Genomic DNA, 21,216 nt, shown 5'->3' on the forward strand with positions numbered 1-21,216 from the left:
TGGGACTGCGGAGGGTAACGGCCCAACAGAGGGAGAAAATTGAAGCCACTGTGACCTTAAAGGAAGTAGTAAAAGTTATCAAAGGGCTGAAAGGGGGGAAATCCCCTGGGACGGATGGGTTCACGGCCAAATATTATAAGCTCTTTCATCAAGAGCTAGGGCCACTACTGGTAAGATTGGGCAATGCTTGTTTTGTAGAAAAGGGTATACCGCCAAGTATGCATGAAGCCGGAATATCGGTGCTCGTAAAACCTGGGAGAGATCCAACATTATGTGGCTCTTACCGCCCGATATCCTTGCTGAATGTAGACGTAAAAATTCTGGCTAAGCTTATGGCAGATAGATTGAGTGAGATATTGCCTTCTCTTATTCATGAAGATCAATCTGGCTTTATACGTCAAAGACAAGTGGCGAATAACATTAGACGAACTCTTAACCTGATTTGGGGAGCGCAGAAAAGGGGGGACTCCATGACACTTCTCACAATAGACGCGGAAAAGGCATTCGATAGAGTGGAATGGGACTACCTATGGGAAGTAATGTTAGAAATAGGGTTGGGAAGACCTTTTGTGGGATGGGTGAAAGGGCTATATGAACATCCAGTAGCAAGAATTAAGGTCAACGGGGGATGGTCAGATATATTTAATATACAAAGAGGAACTAGACAGGGGTGCCCCCTATCCCCGTTATTGTTTGCTATTTCTATTGAGCCTTTAACTCAACAAATTCGTGGGCCTAAAGACGTGAAAGGAGTTCGGATGGGAGGACAAGAACATAAATTAGCCTTATTTGCAGATGATCTATTATTTTATATAGGTTCCCCAGGGAATACCCTGCCAGTGCTTATTAGAGAGTTAAACATGTTTGGAAGTATGTCCGGGTTTAAAGTAAATTTTGATAAATCGGAACTCATGGGGATAATAGTAACAGAGCAGGAGGTGGAACAAATGAAAAGATCCGGGTTCCGTTGGACCGACAGAAGTTTTCAGTACCTAGGGATACATATCCCTAGTGATCTTAATACACTATACCAGTTAAATTATGTACCACTAATAGCGGCAATCAGGAGAGATCTAATCCATTGGAAGAAAGGATGGTTGTCGTGGTGGGGCCGCATAGCGGCGGTAAAAATGAACATACTACCAAGGTTACTCTTTCTCTTTCAGACTCTCCCAATAGCTGTCCCTAAGAGGGAGTTACAGAAAATACAAACAGAGGTGGGGGAGTTTGTATGGGGAGGACGCACAGCTCGACTATCAAGGAAAATAATGTGGAAGACGATAGAGCAGGGAGGAAGAGGCATGCCAAATATTACTTGGTATTATTGGGCGGCACAACTCAGGCAAATTGGGGCTTGGAGTAGTGTGGACCTATCTCCCGTAACAAGATTTGAGCAGATCTTTGTCCAGGAGGGTAACCGGGATGCTTTGCTGTGGGGTTCGGCCCCGGATAACATGTATAGATCCCTGACCCTAAATCCCTTTATTTCCCACTTACTTACAATATGGGGGAAACTTAAGAAGAACATGAGGGGTACGCAGACCCGTTCCACTTATGCCTGGATAACACAAGAACCAGGATTCCCTGGCGGGCGGGAGAATAATACATTTGCAATATGGTTTGATAAAGGCAGTGCTTTTTTTGTAGAAAAAAAGGTGCCGGTACTCATTATGGGTGGGGTCACCACATATGGCTCCACCCCTATGATAGCCACACCCACATTAACCACACCCCCTATACCAGCCATGGCGCAGATAAACAGACATCATTGAAAATATTACAGTACTATAGGAGAAAAAAATAACGTGATTTTTTTTCATTATAAATAATCTCTGTAAGCTCTTACAGCTCCAGTATACCCAGTGCAAAATAAGACAGCCAATGTAAATTCTCAAATTGGACATATTACAAACATTAAAATGAAAATAAAATGATTTTTTTCTACCTTTGTTGTCTGGTGACTGTTTTTCTTTCCATATTGGTCCCAGTCTGTGATTCTCCTTTCCTTTATTTTCGCTTAACTCTTCTGTGCCATTTGTCATTTTTGTCTCCTTTTTCTTTGCTTTCTTCAATATTTTTCAGGCTCTCTCTCTGTCCAGATTTAATTCATTCTTACTATCCATTCTTTAATTTCCTTCATCTACCTGTGGCTTTTCATCTTTTCCTCACCCTTGTTCTCCCCATGCCCCTTCCTCTTATTCTCCAGTCTTTCTCTATTCCCCTTTTCCATCCAGCAGCTCTGCTTTCTCTCCCCATCCTTCCAGTGTCTCCCCTATTTCTTTCTGCATTCTTCCATCCAGCGTCTTCCCTCTTTCTCTCCCTATCCTTCCGTTTCCCTCTCTCTCTCCCCATCCTTCCATCTGTTTTTCCCTCTCTCTCCCCATCCTTCCATCTGTTTTTCCCTCTCTCTCCCCATCCTTCCATCTGTTTTCCCCCTCTCTCTCCCCATCCTTCCATCTGTTTTCCCTCTCTCTTTCCCCATCCTTCCATCTGTTTTTCCCTCTCCCCAATCCTTCCATCTGTGTTTTTCCCTCTCTCTCCCCATCCTTCCATCTGTTTTCCCCTCTCTCCCCAATCCTTCCATCTGTTTTCCCCTCTCTCTCCCCAATCCTTCCCTCTGTTGTTTTCCCTCTTTCTCTCTCTCCCCAATCCTTCCCTGTTGTTTTCCCTCTTTCTCTCTCTCTCCCCATCCTTCCATCTGTTTTTCCACTCGCTCCCCAATCCTTCCATCTGTTTTTCCCTCTCTCTCCCCATCCTTCCATCTGTTTTCCCCTCTCTGTCCCCAATCCTTCCCTCTGTTGTTTTTCCTCTCTCTCCCCAATCCTTCCCTCTGTTGTTTCCCTCTTTCTCTCTCTCCCCAATCCTTCCCTCTGTTGTTTTCCCTCTTTCTCTCTCTCCCCAATCCTTCCCTCTGTTGTTTTCCCTCTTTCTCTCCCCAATCCTTTCCTTTGTTGTTTCCCTCTCTCTCTCTCTCCCCATCCTTCCCTCTGTTTTTTCCCTCTTTCTCTCTCTCTCCCCAATCCGTCCCTATGTTGTTTTCCCTCTTTCTCTCTCCCCAATCCTTTCCTCTGTTGTTTCCCTCTTTCTCTCTTTCTCCCCAATCCTTCCCTCTGTTGTTTCCCTCTTTCTCTCTCTCCCCAATCCTTCCTTTGTTTGTTTTCCCTCTCTCTCTCTCTCCCCAATCCTTCCCTCTGTTGTTTTCCCTCTTTCTCTCTCTCCCCAATCCTTCCCTCTGTTGTTTTCCCTCTTTCTCTCTCTCCCCAATCCTTCCCTCTGTTGTTTTCCCTCTCTCTCTCTCTCTCTCTCCCCAATCCTTTCCTTTGTTGTTTTCCCTCTCTCTCTCTCTCCCCAATCCTTCCCTCTGTTGTTTTCCCTCTTTCTCTCTCTCTCCCCAATCCGTCCCTCTGTTGTTTTCCCTCTTTCTCTCTCCCCAATCCTTTCCTCTGTTGTTTTCCCTCTTTCTCTCTCTCTCCCCAATCCTTCCCTCTGTTGTTTTCCCTCTTTCTCTCTCCCCAATCCTTTCCTTTGTTGTTTTCCCTCTCTCTCTCTCTCCCCCCAATCCTTCCCTCTGTTGTTTTCCCTCTTTCTCTCTCTCCCCAATCCTTCCCTCTGTTGTTTTCCCTCTTTCTCTCTCTCCCCAATCCTTTCCTCTGTTGTTTTCCCTCTTTCTCTCTCCCCAATCATTCCCTCTGTTGGTTTCCCTCTCCCTGCCAAGTTTCGCGCGAAGTCGCGATGCACGCGGCACCAGCCCCTATTTCTGGCCGCTGCTGCTTCTCCTGTTGAGCAGCAGCGGCCGCTACACAAAGAAAAACAAGATTTAAAAAAAAAAAAATGAAACCTGGCTGAACGCGGCACCCCGGCACTGTAGACAGCTATTAGGCATTGACTGTTGCCCTGCAGCCGCTCCTCCTCTTGCCTCTACGTCACTGCCCCTGGAGGAAGACCCCGGAGGAGCGCAGTGACGTAGAGGCAAGAGGAGGAGCGGCTGCGGGGCAACAGCCAATGCCTAATGGCTGTCTACAGTGCCGGAGTGCCGCGTTTCAGCCAGGTTTGAAGTTTTTTACAAATCTTTTTCTTTGTGTAGCGGCCGCTGCTGCTCAACAGGAGAAGCAGCAGCGGCCGGAAATGGGGGCTGGCACTGCGTGCGGGACATGGACTCACGGGGCGGGGGGAGCAAAAAAAAAAAGGTGCCGGTACGCCGTACCGTTGCGTACCGGCACAAAAAAAGCACTGGATAAAGGGCTGATAAGATTTCGAGAACTTATAGAGGAGGGGAATCTTAAGAGCTTTGAAAAGTTACAAGAATACAATCTTCCACAAACTGACCTATATGCATACTTACAAGTCAAGAATTACATGAGCAAAGAAAAGTGGTTTAAAGATAAAGGGTTGGAGGGCGAGAAGTTTGAAAATTTATGGGGAGGAATAGGAGAGAGTGGGAAAGGAATCTCAAAGCTATATGAACATATAAGGGGCTCTGGGATGGTAAAGCTTCCCTATATGAGGGCTTGGGAGCAAGATCTTAAAATGGAAATTAATGAGGTGCAATGGAGGAATATTTGCAAAGAGGTGAAAAAGGCATCAGTGTGTGTCCTAATTAAAGAAAATGCCTATAAGGTCCTGAGTCGTTGGTATTATACTCCAGACCGAATAAAGGCTATGTATCCTAATGCCTCGGACACCTGTTGGAGGTGTGAGGAGGGGAAAGGAACATATTTTCATATCTGGTGGGAATGCCCGAGGATACAGACATACTGGGAGTTAGTTACCAGTTACATATCACTAGCGGTAGGAATTCAATTTTCTTGTGAACCCAAATGGTGTTTATTAGGTTTGGGAAAAAAGGGTGGGAAGAAATGGCAAAATAGAATTACACGAATGGGCCTGGCGGCAGCAAAAACAACCATAGCATTGAAATGGAAGCAGAAGCTGGGCCCTACAGGGCAAGATTGGAAGGGCAAACTTCAGCTGATGATGGGGTTGGAAAAATTGACGGATAGACGTAGGAGACACTATAATCCGAGCGCGGAAGAGTGGTCACACTTAGCAGAGATTTGGAAAGATGATTAAAGGAGCAATAAACCTGGGGTACAAGGTGCAGACGAGGAAGGGTGGGGGGGAGGGGGAGTTGGGAAGCTGGAGGGAGGGGGATTGAGAGCTCAGGGGGGGGTGGGAGGGGGGGGGGAAATTTGATTGTGAAATTGCTTGAATGTTGCTGTTTTTGAAATATTCAAGGAGTATTTGTCTCCAGATGTTGATATTTTGATATGTTAATAAAACCTTTTATAAATTAAAAAAAAAAAAAAAAATTTTATTCAATGATTACTCAGTGGGGGTAGCGCAGCAGAGAAGAGCTATGGCGCCAGCCTGCACGCCCATGTATAAAAAGGGAATTCGATTGGCTCTCACGTTTCCTGCTAAGCTGAGAGTATGGCACGAGGGCAAACAACTAGTGTTCTCCGAGGCAACAGAAGCTCAGACTTTTTTGGACAAAATAAACGTGGTGAACCCACAGGCGAGAGCGCAGTGAACGCAGGCTGAATGGACGTCGATAGCGCTACTGAAAAGTTTTGGGGGCTGGAGTTGGTGCAGTTACTATTTTGCCTGGCATTTACACTGACAAGGGACAGAACAGATTTGCGATATGATCGAGAAGATGGTCCATGATGATCGGGCAGTTGAACCTGAGAACATGCGCAAGGAAGAGTTCATCATTAATGTTTAAAATGTTGTGGGAAAAGTGTTGAATGGACAAGGGGTGTTTAGTAGGGCTGAGAGGGAGCGGGGTGGGTACTGTTTACTTGCTGCAGAGTTCGGGGAAAGCGGAGGATGGCAAAGTGGTTGATAGGGGTTGAAAGGGATGGGGGGTAGGGGGGGGAAGTTGTGGGGGGGCAGCAGGAAGGGAAGGGGAGAGTGAGAGGGTAATGGGGGTGGGGTATGGTTCGTACAACAAGAGTCTTGGGCTACTGGGGGGATCTGTTGAAAGCACGTGGGGGATAGTAGATCTCGCATGCATGACAAAAGAGTCCAGCAGGCTTAGCTGGGAGGCCTGTGGGACAATATCATGGAGAAACCTGATATATACCAATAAGACTTTTGGTAATAGTTAAACTAAAAGTAATATCACTAAATGTAGATGGTTTACACTCCCCAGTTAAAAGAACCAAAATATTATCATGGTTGAAAAAAAAATGGGGCGGAAAATGCAGGCCATCAACAATATGAAACAAGGGATCATAATATCACAATTCTCATGTAGAGCCACAAAACACCCTTTTAGGGTGGATAGTGTTCACAATGAGCTCCTTTTATTAATGACCATATGTAGACCCTGCAAGAGGTAGTGTGTCATGATTTAGGCTCTACACCCTTTCTGATGTTTTGGTGCCACCTCAGTAAGACCAACACACAATCTCTCCACTGCCAAACACAATACACAATCTTGTGCAAAAACACACTCATAACCTTACCAAACCATAACAGCACTAATTCCAAGGACAAGACGAGCTACAACCTCATGCGTGGAAAGACAGCACTATAATTACACCAGGCTCTAAAACACCAGTAGGACTGCTAAGTCCCTTCCTTAGGTAATGTTACTGTAAATATACATTTTTAATTAACCTCATTGTTTCTGCTCTAGTGGAAGCAACTACTCACCCAAGACAAGGAAATGGAAGGCAGGAGAGCTGGTCTTCATCGTACTGAGCTTCACTTCTGAAATCAGATTCAGGAGTACAGGCAGCATAAAGGCAATTAATTTTAGAGAATGCTGGAAAAAGAGAGGCAAGTAGGAAAAAGGGTACACAATATGAAAGTGAAGAGGGGAATGGGAGACACAGAATCAGAAAGAAGAGAGAGGAGAGAACGGAAGACAAGAGAAGCTCCTGAAAAGGAAATAGAGACACCACCAAGCAAAGGCCAGGAGAATACAGACAAACCGGAAAGGCCAAAAAAGAGAGAAGTCTGGAAGAAAAGATGAAAACTTCCTGGTGGTCTTTGAACATGGGCCATGGCTTCCAGCAGAGCATATCCTTAGCCGTGCTCAACTTTTGGCAAATTAGGGTATTATGTCTATTCCCATCCATTATCACCTTATCAGCATAACATCCTTGCAGAGATCCATCAGTGAAAATTCTCAAAGTCAGCTTCCAAAAACAAGAGTAGTGAGCATATCATCATTATACTAATTATACTAATTAGAAACCGTGACCACAAAAGATCCATATGATCACAAAGATTACCTCAAGCCCGATAATTGATTGATAACAACTTGAAGTCGGGAGAGGCAAGAGAATCTCGCTCCACTAGGAGTGCACGTGGCGTACTGCGAGCTGGTTTGCCCGCTTAACTAAACTGATTAGCGAGTAGCGAGCCACTAGGTAAACTAATTTTTGGACTCACCCAAGCCACGTGGAAACCGAGTCTCGACCTGACTGTAACGTGGCGGATGCTCACCCCATTGCTGCCGGTAACCTCGTCTCCACTGTTGCCGACGGACCGTTTGCCTGCGATCGCCCCACCACCACAGTCCTCTGCCCGCCAAAGAATACTGATGATCACTGCAGTATAGAGGTTTCCTGCCATCTACGATCGCTGAGCCACCTCAGCCAACCAATTCCTTCCTCTGGGTGACTGTTTACTATTTTGCTCGCTTCGGATACTGTCGTTTAGACTGCTTTCGGTACCAAATGGCTGTGGAGAGAAGCGGCGGCAGCGGAACAGCGTAGGTCTCGTTCCTGGCTGCCGCCGCAGGGAAGGTCGTAGGTCTCGTTCCTGGCTGCCGCCGCAGGGAAGGTCACAGCTGGGCTGGGGAGGCTTAGCCTCCCCAAGCCTCTTATACGGGGCGCCTATGTTCCTGACAGTGTTCCCAAGAAAACATCTAGTCATCCAGTCTGCCCAGTTATGTTGTCCACACTGCTATGGACACTTCTCAGCTGCTATCACAGTGAGACCATTTCAAAGAATTTCCCTATTTGTGACAATCCTTTGACTGCTCCTTCATAAGGAGAAGGGGGTAGAAAGAAAACTAGAAGGATACTTGAACTTAATGTTAGCCTCAGAAAGGCGAGAAAGCAGTAGAACCAGAGGAAGGGAAAAGAAAACTTCAAAGGTATTTACTTATTTTAGTAATATAGCTTAATATGGCATTTTATATTTGTTATAAAGCAAAGCAGAGGGATATGTGCCTCTGCAGTAATTATTTATGATCTGTGTTGAGAAGGTGACCAGACTCAGGTCTGCTATAATAGCAAAGTTTTAGTTATGGGGTAATGCAACTTTATTTTAAAATGTCAGTTTCCAAAGTTTTCATGTGCGTATGTGGTTTATGTTGATTGATATTGGTCAGACTGTTTACTTAGAAATCCGTTATCAAGTGCACTCTAAGGCATTATTTAGGAGTATACCAAGCACTACTCACACTTATATGCCTAGTTGCCCCCTCAAGTTAACTCTGCCCCCCCCCCCCCCCCCCCAAAAAAAAAAAAAATGTCAAGTCTGTCTACGCCCCTGGGGCGAACTTCTATGGTGTATGCCCTGAGAAAGGCAGGGACAAATCAAACTCGGGTATACATATAAAGTATTACATACCATGTGAAATTAGTTTATCTTGTTGGGCAGACTGGATGGACTGTTTATGTGCCGTCATTTCATTTCATTTCCTATGAAAGTCGTTTACTTCAGGTCCTCAAAGCAAGGACTTCTCAGGAATCTCCCCCCTCAGTAACATCTATACATGCATATTTATCAATGTATAGACTAAAATTCATTGTCTACAGTACTTACAGATCTCCTGGAATTTTCTTAACTGTTTCTTAGCGACAGGGCAGTCTAGGATATAGAGCCATGTATTTGTACACAGCCAAGAAATATTACCTTTTTCTATCAAAGTTGAAGTTTCTTATGGTTGACTTTCAGACCTGCAGTAAAACAGAAACTTTTGACACAGTGAATAGCTCCTGTGTCTATGCACATTTAATTTCATTTCACAATCAGAGGCTAGATTAAAACATGCTATCTTACTGAATTAGCCCTGGGTTGTTCAGCCCCTGTCTGAGCTTGGTACCAAGTCTAGTCAGTTAATATCTCCATAATGCTCATAACATTGTCTAGTGGCTCCAGCGTGGAGCACTGTGTGTCCTCGGGGCTGATCTGAAGCGTTGTTGGGTTCACTCTTTTCCAGTGTACTTATTGATGACATTGGTGGCACACTGCAAGCGGGGTAGAATCTCTCCCATGGCCACCCCGTCCTCTGGAAGCTGTGCCCTGTAAAGATCTCAGCTGCAGGTTGAGTAATTCTTCTTTTGTTGTTTCCTGGTCTTGGCTGCTAACCATTTAGCTTTATTCTGTACAACATACTTGATTGAGTTGAATACGGAATTTTGTTGCTAGTTTTAAAGGTTTTGACTAATAATGTTCCAATGATTATCTATCCTACCTTACACTTGTATCAGTCATCTAGAACTTACATTCTGAATCATCAAACTTATTGGAAATTCCTTCCTTTCATTTGGTTCAGTTAGAAGAATAAAGATCCTTCATTTTTTTTTTTTTTTACATAGCAGGAACCAATTACATTTTTTTCTGTGAGATTGTTATGAAATCTGAAAACTTTTTAAAAGGCTTTGAAAACTGTGTTGTTTCAGCATTCATTTGCTGGGAATTTAGCAGATGTTTGAACTTGAATATTATGCTGGCTTCTTTGATAACTGAGATGATAAAAATACATGTTTGTGCTGTCTAATTAGTTTTTAAATGTGTCTAATGGTATTTTTCTTTATGTATGTTTTTATTGTAATCCACTAAGAATTTCAGATTTGCAGACTATACATTTTTAAATAAATACTTTAATATATATTAATGTTACATATGTTTGTCTTTACACATCTGTTTAGATCACTGGCACAATCAAAGGCCAAAACAGTTTGTACCAAATCATTTAGAGGGGGGGCCCTTTTACTAAGCCACACTGAAAAGTTGCTGAGGCTGTTCATAGCGCGTGGGTTTGCGTGCTGTGGTCACTTTTGGTGTGGCAGTAAAATGGCCGCAGTTGTACATTTTCCTTTCCTTTTACTTTAGGACCTATAGCCTGCAAATACCAAAACAGTTCACTGCAGGTTACAAAATTTAAGAGAATGAATTCATGGTTCAGTTAATACAAATTACAACAAATAACATCAATACAGTCTAATCCAGTAATAGAATACAAATTATAAAAATCTCAATTGCAGAAAGATACTGCAAATTTCTTAAATAAAAAAGTTTTAAGTAACCTCCTGAAGGTATTATAGTCTCATTCTTCTAAGTTCTAAAGGCAGAGAATTTCAAAAGCTAAAAAAGAGAAGACAAAAATTTAATAAACTTAACAATAAAAGTTGTTCATGTAACCTGATAACACATTCATCACATCCTGCAAATAAGGTGGATTCTCATCGTACAATATTTTTAAAACAGTGACCCCCCCCCCCCCCTCCAATTTAAAATAAATTACTACCTCAACTTACTTATGCGGCAAAAAAATTTTTTAGTAGAAAGAAAGATTTCTTAACAACCAAATTGGTATCAGGATTCATGCTAAGGGTACTATCCACCTCTACCCCCGATATTCTACATGAATTCTCAAAAGTGAAACCATCTACTCCAATAGGAAAACTTCAATATCTGAAAGGATGATCTATAGATCCCAACCACAAAAACATAGTCTCTTCCTTATTTAACTTAAGTCTATGAGAGATAATCCAGGTATCAATGAAATCGTAACCTTTGAAAATTTCTGCTGAAGTGATAGTCCAATCATCAAAAACTAGACTAAAAAATCGAAATACCGTTGGCACATATAAAAAAAATTGCAGCTTAGCTTGCTCTAAAACTACTCCCAATAATTGCAACAAGATATTAAATAATGTGGGCAAAAGGGGAGAGCCCTGTGGAACTCCACAAGAATGCTCTCCAAGGCTCCGAAACAAGATCACTGCTCTTAACACAGTAAGACCAATTGGTCAGAAAACCCTCAAACCATTGGAAAACACCCTGAATATCAAAACTACACAACTTAAATAGCAAAATGTCATGGTTCACCAAATTGAATACACATGAAAGATCAATTTGAATTAAAATAGCACATTCTCCTTGACTGGAAAATGTCTTACTTAGTGCCACAATAGAGCCCGCCACCGTTTGCTAAAATGTTTCCAAAACCTAGATTGAGAGTAATGTAAACTATCAAATTTGTCCAACTAATTCTCAAGTTGCTGAATAACAAAACCTTCCAACAATTTTGTAGCCAGTGGAATAGAAGCTATCAGCTTATAATTGCTGACATCCTGTATATTAACTTGTGGGCATTGCTGCGAGAGCCTATACCACAACCTGTTTACTAGGTGGTACGGGTTCCTGCGCTACTCCCACACTAATTGGGCAGCTCATAGCAGTGTACCCATACTACGTCTTAGTGCAGGGTACACCTACTCTCCCCCCATAGACACCTCCCACACCAAAAAATAAAAACTATTTTTTAGCATAGAATTAGTGCACACTGATAGACACACTACCGCAGGATGCCTCAGCGCATCCTGCAGCAATTCTTTTTATCGTGCAGTAGGTACATGCTAGTGCCTACCGCGGCTGAGCGAAAAGCCCCTTAATAAATTCATCAATTTGGACATTGATAGATGTCCTGTGGTTCATCTTCACTATCCATGACCAACTCCTTGTTATGTATTCTTGGTGTTCATCCTTCTTTGTTTACCAGGTTTTTCCTTCCAATGTGCAGTAGTAGCTTTTGCTGGTGTGGTTGCAGATGCTGAAGAAACAGCTGATGATTTTCTGCGGATACAAGCTGCTCTTCTGATGGAGCTTGGACTTTCATACTCAGGATCCCACATTTCTTGGGCTGTGATGGCTGATGGCATTTTATTTTTTGATGAAAAAAGAGTTTTAAAATGTTTTTTCTTTTGTTTATGAAGGGATGTGACCAGTGGTGTGCTGGTAAATGTTTAACAACAGGCTCTCTCCCCGGTCCACCTCTGCGCCCACCTCCCCAAATTGCAGAGCTGGCTATAGCTGGGGAGATAGCCTGGGGGGGGGGGGGGCGACAATGCATTACTCTCTCCAGGGGAAAAAAAATTTTAATTCTCCCAGGTTCCAATCTAATTCATGTTTAATGTGGGATAAAATGCCATAAATAAGTAAATATAAACCTGATTCTCATAACATGATGTCTGTTTTAGAAGCCCTTTACCAGGAAAAAAAAATCTCTGCAGTATACCCAAAATGACACAAACCAAATTAGCATATAGACCAGGAATTAGGAGAACAGACAGTCTTGCCAACTCTGAAAAACAATGCGTTATCAAAATCTCAGAACCTAACAAACTGATCCCTATTCAGACACTTGACCTTACAGTCATACATGCAGAACAAAGATAGCCCCTATTCAAATTCTTCAAAAATTAACCTGAAATCCTAAGAAGCACAATACCAGAAAAACAAAAAGAAACACGTTGCTATACACTGCAAAATATGATAGCAGATGTAAATTCTCAAAGTGGACATATTCCAAACACTAAAATGAAAATAATTTTTTTCTACCTTTGTTGTCTGGTGACCTTGTTTTTCTCATCATGCTGGCCCAGTATCTGATTCTGCTGCTCTCTGTTCCCTTGACTCCGTTTCCAGGGCTTCCTTTCCATTTATTTCTTTTCTTTCCTCCTTTCTTCTTCATTTCTGGTCCTCCGCAGACTTGACTGTCCAGTGGAACCAGCTCCTTCCTATTTTCTCCATCCATGTGCAGTTTTTCTCCTCTCTTCCTTTTTCCTCATCTCATCTCCTTCCTCTCTCTTCCCTCCATGTCCAGCATTTCTTCTTTCTCCCTTCCCTCTCCTCCACCCATGTCCAGCATTTCTTCTTTCTCCCCTCCATTTATGTTCATTTCACTTCCTCTCCATCGATGTCCAGCATTTCTTCTCTCTCTCCCTTCCCCTCCATCCATGTGCATCTCCTTCCTGTCTTCCCTCCCCTCCATCCATGTCCTGAAACTCTCCTCTCTCCCCTGCCCTCCCCTCCATCCATCCATCCATGTCCAGCAATCTCTTCTCTCCCCCTGCCCTCCCCTCCATCCATCCATGTCCAGCAATCCCTTCTCTCCCCCTGCCCTCCCCTTTTCTCCCCCTGCCCTCCCCTCCATCCATCCATGGTCTGCAATTCTCCTCTCTCTCCTACCCTCCCCTCCTCTCCAGGGATCTCTTTTCTCTCCCCCGGCCCTCCCTTTCTCTCCCTGTCCAGTGATCTGTTCTCTCCCCCTGCCGTCCCCTCCTGTTCCCGCGAGGGCGGGACACTGTGTGAAGAGGGAAGGGAGAAGCTGGAAGTGAGCCTGCAGTGTCATCTTCTTTATTGACGTCGCTGCCACGGACAGTACAAGCAGTGCTGCGGTTGCTTAAGGGCTATGGTGAAGTGTGTGAGGGCGGGACACTGTGTGAAGAGGGAAGGGAGAAGCTGGAGCCGGAGACGAGTCCGCAGTGCCTTCTTCCTCACTGATGTCGCTGCCACGAAAAGTAAAACACACGCGGGGGGCGAGGAACAGAGCTGAGTCGGGAGGGAAGGAGCCCTGCGCTCGTGGGGGCAATAGGGGAAGGTCACGGTTGGGCTGGGGATGCTTAGCCTCCCCAAGCCTCATATACGGGGCGCCCATGACCGCCGGGTTGCGCCGCCCATGGGAGCCGGCTCGCCTGCCAGAACAACTGGCTCGCAAGAGCTTTAAAAATTTAACAACCGGTGCGAGCCGGCTCCAGCACACCACTGGATGTGACAAAACAGTGGGTTTTAAGCCTGTAATACTGTATTAATTATTCTCCGAGGACAAGCAGGCTGCTTGTTCTCACTGATGGGTGACGTTGTCGACAGCCCCAGAACCGGAATTCTCCCTAGCAACAAAGAGTTTGCTAGCCTCACGCTCCCATGTGCACCGCGCATGCGTAACCGTCTTCCCGCCCGAACGCGAGCGTGCTCCTCAGTCTTGTTTTTTCCACGGCTCAGGACGCTGCTTCACTGCTGTTCTCTGCCCCAGAGACCCCTCGCTGTGGTTCTTCAGACTCCCATGAGTTTTTTCACCGATTTTCGGCCCCTTTTCACTTTTCGCGAACTTCTTCTTTTTATAAAAAAAAAAAAGTTTAGTTTCTCCTTTATTTTTCTAGAGTTCCCGTAAATTTTCTTTCTTTTTCTTCAGAGGCCATTTTGGGCCACCTGTGCGGGACCCCCTTTTTTTCTCCGTCTTTGGTGTCCTTTTCTTCCGACACCATCGCGTTCGACCTCGCCGGCATGATTTTTCCGCCCATGTCTGTGAAGCCTACCAGCAGCTTTAAAAAGTGCACGTCGTGCAACCGGACGATCTCGCTTACTGATAGTCACGTTTCGTGTCTTCAGTGTTTGGGAGCTGGTCATCGTCCCAACGCCTGTACTTTGTGCCTCCAATTGAAAAAGAGGACTCAAGCGGCGAGATTGGCTCAGTGTAACATTTTGTTCGGAGCCAAGTCCGGTCCTTCGGTATCGAGGTCATTGCCGGCATCGATGTCTGTACCAGAAACTGCATCGACATCCGGAGTGCAGGTAAGGGCTGTCCACAGGTCCCATGCTGGTGGCAGTGAGCCATCGAGTGGGTCTCCACCTGTCTCAAGGACTCCTGTTCTACAGGCCCACCGGGATCAACCTTCTTCGGACCCGGCCCTGAGGAGGCGTGTGGATTCCACGTCTTCCTCTTCGGTACCAGAGGGTACCGTTGGTGTGCTTCGGGCGAAGGCTAAGAAGCATCGCCATCGGTCACCTTCCCGCCACGTTACCAAGAGCTCCGGGACGCCAAGGAATTTGGCACCCGAAAAACGTCAATGCCAGGAGGATCGCTCACCCTCCATTCAGGAGGTGTCGGTGCGCTCTACCCAGGACAGCCCGGTACCGCCTCTGAGCCCCAGACAGGTTCTATCATCGTCGCCTGTACCGGCTCCTTTGCCTTTCTCTACAGCTACTCTGAATGAGAGCCTCCGGGCCAAACTGCCAGAGATTCTGGGAGAGCTGTTGCGACCATCTCCGGTACTTTTGGTGCTTGCGCTGTCGGTACAGTTGAGGGAGGCAGCGGTTGGCTCATCGCCCGTGGTGAGGTCTCCGTATCGGTCACCACCCAGGTTGACTCCCCGCCGACGTCGCTGGAGGAAGCTTTGTCGCCTGCGGCTCGGCGGTCTTCCTCTCAACACTGCCACGAAGGACATCGTTGCTCGGCGTCGATACGGGCCCGGCTTTGGAACGAAGTTCAGCAACTCATGTCCAATACCGATGGAGAGGACTTGTGGTAAGCGGAGACGGACACCAGGTATTTCTCGGATGAGGCGTCCTGTGGTCTGCCTTTCGATCCTACTCCCTCACCTGAGAGGAAGCTTTCTCCCCTGGAGAGTCTTTCCTTCTCTTCATTTGTCCGGGAAATGTCTACGGCCATTCCCTTCCCTGTGGAGGCGGTGGATGAGCCCAGGGCTAAGATTTTCGAGGTCTTGGACTATCCATCTCCACCTAAGGAATCCACCACAGTTCCTCTTCATAATGTCCTTAGACAGACATTGTTGATGAACTGGGTGAAGCCATTAACTACTCCCCACATTCCCAAGAAAATTGAGTCCCCGTACCGAATCCACGGGGACCCAGAGTTAATGAAGACCCAATTGCCTCATGACTCTGGGGTGGTGGATTTGGCCCTTAAGAAGGCCAAGAGTTCTAGGGATTACGCCTCAGCGCCCCCTGGGCGTGAATCTAGAACTATGGATTCTTTTGGGCAGAAGGCCTACCATTCTGCTATGCTCGTGTCCAAAATTCAGTCTTACCAGCTCTGCACGAGCATTCACATGCGAAATAATGTGCGGCAGTTGGCGGACTTGGTGGACTAGCTCCCTTCTGAGCAAGCCAAGCTGTTTCAGGAGGTGGTCAGGCAGCTGAAGGTGTGTCGTAAATTCCTGTCCAGGGGTGCTTACGAAACTTTTGATGTTGCATCCAGGGCCGTTGCTCAGGGTATAGTGATGCGCAGGCTCTCATGGCTGCGTGCCACTGACCTAGACAGAGTCCAGAAGCGAGTGGCGGATGCGTCTTGCTGGGGGGGGATAATATTTTTGGCGAGGTTGAACAGGTGGTAGAACACCTCCACCAGCGGGATACCGCTTTCAACAAGCTCTCCCACTGGGCGCCTTCAGCATCTACCTCAACTGGTAGACGATTTTTGGGGGGAAGGAGGAATGCTCCCTACGCTTTTAATAAGCGCAGGTACAATCCACCTTCCCGACAGCCGGCTCAGGCTAAACCCCAGCACGCTCGTTCTCGTCAACAGCGTGCGCCTCAGCAGGCCCCTGCAGCTCCCCAGCAAAAGCAAGGGACGGACTTTTGACTGGCTCCAGTTGAGCATAGCCGACATCAAAGTGTCCGTGCCGGACGATCTACCGGTCGGAGGGAGGTTAAAATTTTATCAGCAAAGGTGGCCTCTTATAACCTCCGACCAGTGGGTTCTGCAAATAGTCCGGCTAGGATACGCCCTCAATTTGATCTGAAAACCTCCAAATTGCCCACCGGGAGCGCAGTCCTTCAGCTTCCAACACAAGCAGGTACTTGCAGAGGAACTCTCCAGGTGCTCTGACACAGGCACGAGAATCAGATGTCACCTGACCTACTGGCGCGTGCATGTGGCGACCTCTCAGCACACAGTGCAAGTGAATTGGAGACAAGTCTTACATGTGCGCACCAGAGTGTTCCAACTTCCGTTCCTTCCTTGCCTACAGTGCTGTGGCTCAAATCCAGAGAGAGACTGAGGGAGCTGACTGGAATTTTCTTTTATGCACCATTAAATTCTTATGGGGATGGGTGGGGATGGATTAAATTCTTGCAGGGACGAGTGGGGAAGGGTTGAGATGGGTTAAATTTTTGCAGGGAATGGGTGGGGATGGGTAAGATTCCAGCGGGGACGGGTAAGATTCCAGCAGGGACGGGCAGGGATGGGTAAGATTTCTGTCCCCGTGCAACTCTCTACTCTCCACCCTTCTCAGCGCCAATGCGGTCGAGCCCGTGCCACCGGGGCAAGAAGGGCTGGGATTCTATTCCTGGTACTTCCTTGTGGATAAGAAAACAGGGGAGATGTTTCCCATCCTAGACCTAAGGGCCCTCAACAAATACCTGGTCCGAGAAAAGTTCAGGATGCTTTCCCTGGGCACCCTTCTTCCCATGATTCAGGAAAACGATTGGCTATGCTCTCTGGACTTAAAGGATGCTTATACTCACATTCCGATACTGCCAGCTCACAGACAGTATCTTCGATTCCGTCAGGGAACACAGCATTTTCAGTACTGTGTGCTACTCTTTGGTCTCGCCTCTGCGCCCAGAGTATTCACAAAATGCCTGGCTTTAGTAGCGGCGGCTCTACGCAGACTGGGAATGCATATGTTCCCTTATCTCGACGATTGGCTGGTAAAGAACACCTTAGAAGCAGGAGCCCTACAGTCAATGCGGATGACTGTTTAACTCCTGCAGCTACTAGGGTTTGTGATAAATTATCCAAAGTCCCACCTTCTTCCAGTTCAAAAACTCGAATTCATAGGAGCTCTTCTGGATTCTCAGACAGCTCGTGCCTACCTTCTGGAACCGAGGGCCGACAATCTTCTGTCCCTCATTTCCTGGGTGCGGGCGTCTCAGCAGATCAAAGCTCGGCAGATGTTGAGATTGCTCGGCCACATGGCCTCCACAGTTCATGTGACTCCCAAGGCCCGTCTTCACATGAGATCAGCTCAATGGACCCTAGCTTCCCAGTGGTACCAAGCTGCCGGAAATCTAGAGGACGTCATCCACCTGTCCACGAGTTTTCTCGAATCCCTACATTGGTGGACAATTCGATCCAATTTGACTCTGGGACGTCCTTTTCAAATTCCTCAGCCGTAAAAAGTGCTGACTACGGATGCGTCTCTCCTAGGGTGGGGAGCTCATGTCGATGGGCTTCACACCCAAGGATATTGGTCCCTCCAGGAAAGACGATTTCAGATCAATCTTCTGGAGTTACGAGCGGTCTGGAACTCTCTAAAGGCTTTCCAGGATTGGCTGTCCTATCAAATTATCCAAATTCAGACAGACAACCAGGTTGCCATGTATTACATCAACAAGCAGGGGGGCACAGGATCTCACCCTCTGTGTCAGGAAGCTGTCAGAATGTGGCTTTGGGCTCGCCGGAATGGCATGTTTCTTCAAGCTTATCTGGCAGGCGTAAACAACAGTCTGGCCGACAGGTTGAGCAGGATAATGCAACCTCACGAGTGGTCTCTCAACTCGAGAATAGTACGCAAGATCTTCCAAGCGTGGGGCACCCCCTTGGTAGATCTTTTTGCCACTCAGATCAATCACAAGGTCCCTCAGTTCTGTTCCAGGCTTCAGGCCCACGGCAGACTAGCGTCGGATGCCTTCCTCCTTCATTGGGGGGAGGGCCTCCTGTATGCGTATCCTCCCATACCTTTGGTGGGGAAGACTTTACTGAAACTCAAGCAAGATTGCGGAACTATGATTTTGATTGCGCCTTTCTGGCCCCGTCAGATTTGGTTCCCTCTTCTTCTGGAGCTGTCCTCCAAAGAACTGTGGAGATTGGAGTGTTTTCCAACCCTCAGAACGAGGGGGCGCTTCTGCATCCCAACCTCCAGTCCCTGGCCCTCACGGCCTGGATGTTGAGAGCGTAGACTTTGCCTCCTTAGGTCTTTCATAGTTGGCCATATCACTGCAGGTTACCTCTTCTGTGTTAAAGAGGGAACAATCAGTTCTCTGAACAGATTTAAACATAAGCATGCACTAATTACTGGCCAAACTACAGAAATACACTTCAAGGAAAGCGAAAGCTACATACCTGTAGAAGGTATTCTCCGAGGACAGCAGGCTGATTGTTCTCACAATCCCGCCCACTTTCCCTTAGGAGTTGTCTTTCCTTTCTTTGCTTTTTACTGGACTGAGGAGCATGCTCGCGTTCGGGCGGGAAGACGGTCGCGCATGCGCTGTGCGCACGGGAGCGTGAGGCTAGCAAACTCTTTGTTGCTAGGGAGAATTCCAGTTCTGGGGCTGCCGACGACGTCACCCATCAGGTATGTAGCTTTCGCTTTCCTTGAAGTGTATTTCTGTAGTTTGGCCAGTAGATAGTGCATGCTTATGTTTAAATCTGTTCAGAGAACTGACTGTTCCCTCTTTAACACAGAAGAGGGTAACCTGCAGTGATATGGCCAACTATTTGTTGTTCTGGGCTCTGATTGGCCCAGGAGCTCAAAATTCAGCTAGGAAATACTGGATTTATTTGATAACTTGTGAGCAGCAATATGTCCTGATCTTCCCATGTACTATTTAGATAGTAAACATTAGTTTTATAAGTAATCCTATTTCAGTTACCTGTTATTGTTTTGCTGATTTCACCTTTTCTGTTCATTGTTCTAATTTTTCATGACAATAAACATTTTTTTAGTTTATTGCCTCTGCTTGTCTGGATTGACTAAGAGGGTCTTTTATTAAAATTTAGCTCGAGTTAGCTGCAGCAGGGCCGATTTTATTCATATGGGCCCTGCTACAGGTCTCGAGCTAAGCTTTAGTAAAAGAACCCCTAAGAATCCTGGTGGTTTGTATGTTGGGTCTGTGAGTGCTTTCTGGGAACTGTGGGACCACTGGGAGTGTGGCCCCAGTAACCTAGAAATCACTGGGGATAATTTGAGAGCGAGAGACTTGCCCAGAGGCGGTTGGGACACAGTCGATGGGAGGAGGGTGCTAGTGTAGAGCACAAGTGGCAGGTGCAGGTGGACTTGAGCTGTGCTGAGGATACAGCCTGTAAGTGGCCGTGGGGGTAGCCCAGGCAGGTGGCTGGGTGTTTCGTGAAAATGGAGTTTCTTCATTGCTAGTACCAAAAAAGTTGATTTCATATCTATAATATTCATTCTCTGGCCTACTAATATATTTATAATCAATGCTTTAAAGATGTAGATTGTTGCTACTGAATTAAACCACCTTTCTGTCCTTTCTTATTACAGATAGTTGTACAGGCACTGCAGTGTTCTCATTTCTCTATTCTTTGGCAATTGGTGAAAATCACTGAAGGCTCACCTTCCAAAGTAAGTAAGGATTTGGGCTCAGTTATTTATATTTTTTGCAGGTAGCATTTATGCTGCTGTTCTGAGTAAGTAATACGGTTTTGTATGTAACAAGTTCAGGGCTTATAATACTACATAAGTAAAAATGTAGACTGGAGATTAAAATCTTAAAATGTTTCTGAAATTTGTATTTAAAAATACAGTGCATATATGACCAAGGCAATACCTACCTCCTGATAGAAACCTATGTAATTCTCAGAAGTAGTAGTTGCTTTTGAGGTTCGACTAGGTTTCAGAAATAATGCCAATGGGTCACCCTCTGTGGAAAAACATGACTAAAGTCGTGGATCCGAAAATTTGAAAATGAGATTCTTCAGGCTGTGCCCCAATTATGGCTAGACACATCTGGATGGGCTGGGGTGGGCTTCACCGACATACTTGTCCAGTGCCGTGTAGACTTCTCACAGTCTGTGCTCTTATCTTAATGGGCATACTGGATGGACTGTACAGATCTTTATCTGCCATCATCTACTATGTTACTGAGTTCATGTATTGGGTTCATAATTGGTTTGAAAAAGTTACATACTTGAACTTCTGTAAGTTTTTAAATTTTTTTGCATAAAAGGATGGAGTTTGGATTGTTGTATACAAAATTTTTGCTCTAATAGAAATCATTAAAACCTCATTTTTTGTTTCTGGTGACTTTAGTCATGTTATGCCAGAGATGGTCACATATTACAAATTCCCAGAATTATCAAATATGAAACTCAAGCAAAACAAACTGGGTAAATCTAAATTCATTTGAATATTTGTCATCAACTGAAAAACATACATATCTCTCTATATAAAAGGCATCCCCAACGTTCTGAAGCCTCCACGGAAGTTGAGGCGCCCGAGATATCCGGTGTGCCCTGGAGTGTCTGCACCGCCCTCGCGTCAAAACGTCATGACGTCGAGGGCGGAGCTATAACATTCGAGGGCCGAAACGCGAGGCGAACGCGAACCCCGAACAAGTAACGCAAGTAGCTCCGAGGGACGGAGGGAGGGGGCCCCTTGCTATCGCCCGTTTCATTGCACTCAGAAACGGGCATTTTTTCCT

The 21,216-nt window shown here is 45.9% G+C and overlaps 1 protein-coding gene across 1 annotated transcript in view; it reads left to right on the forward strand.

The window, feature by feature from the left end:
• Positions 1-21,216, forward strand: part of STAG1 (stromal antigen 1) — a 1,758,022-nt gene that overhangs the window by 1,354,786 nt on the left and 382,020 nt on the right. The window contains 1 exon segment of the mRNA XM_030215628.1: positions 20,058-20,138. Coding sequence (XP_030071488.1) covers positions 20,058-20,138 — 81 coding nt within the window.

The sequence above is a fragment of the Microcaecilia unicolor genome, chromosome 10 (genome assembly GCF_901765095.1).
Source record: "Microcaecilia unicolor chromosome 10, aMicUni1.1, whole genome shotgun sequence".
Classification (NCBI taxonomy): Eukaryota; Metazoa; Chordata; class Amphibia; order Gymnophiona; family Siphonopidae; genus Microcaecilia; species Microcaecilia unicolor.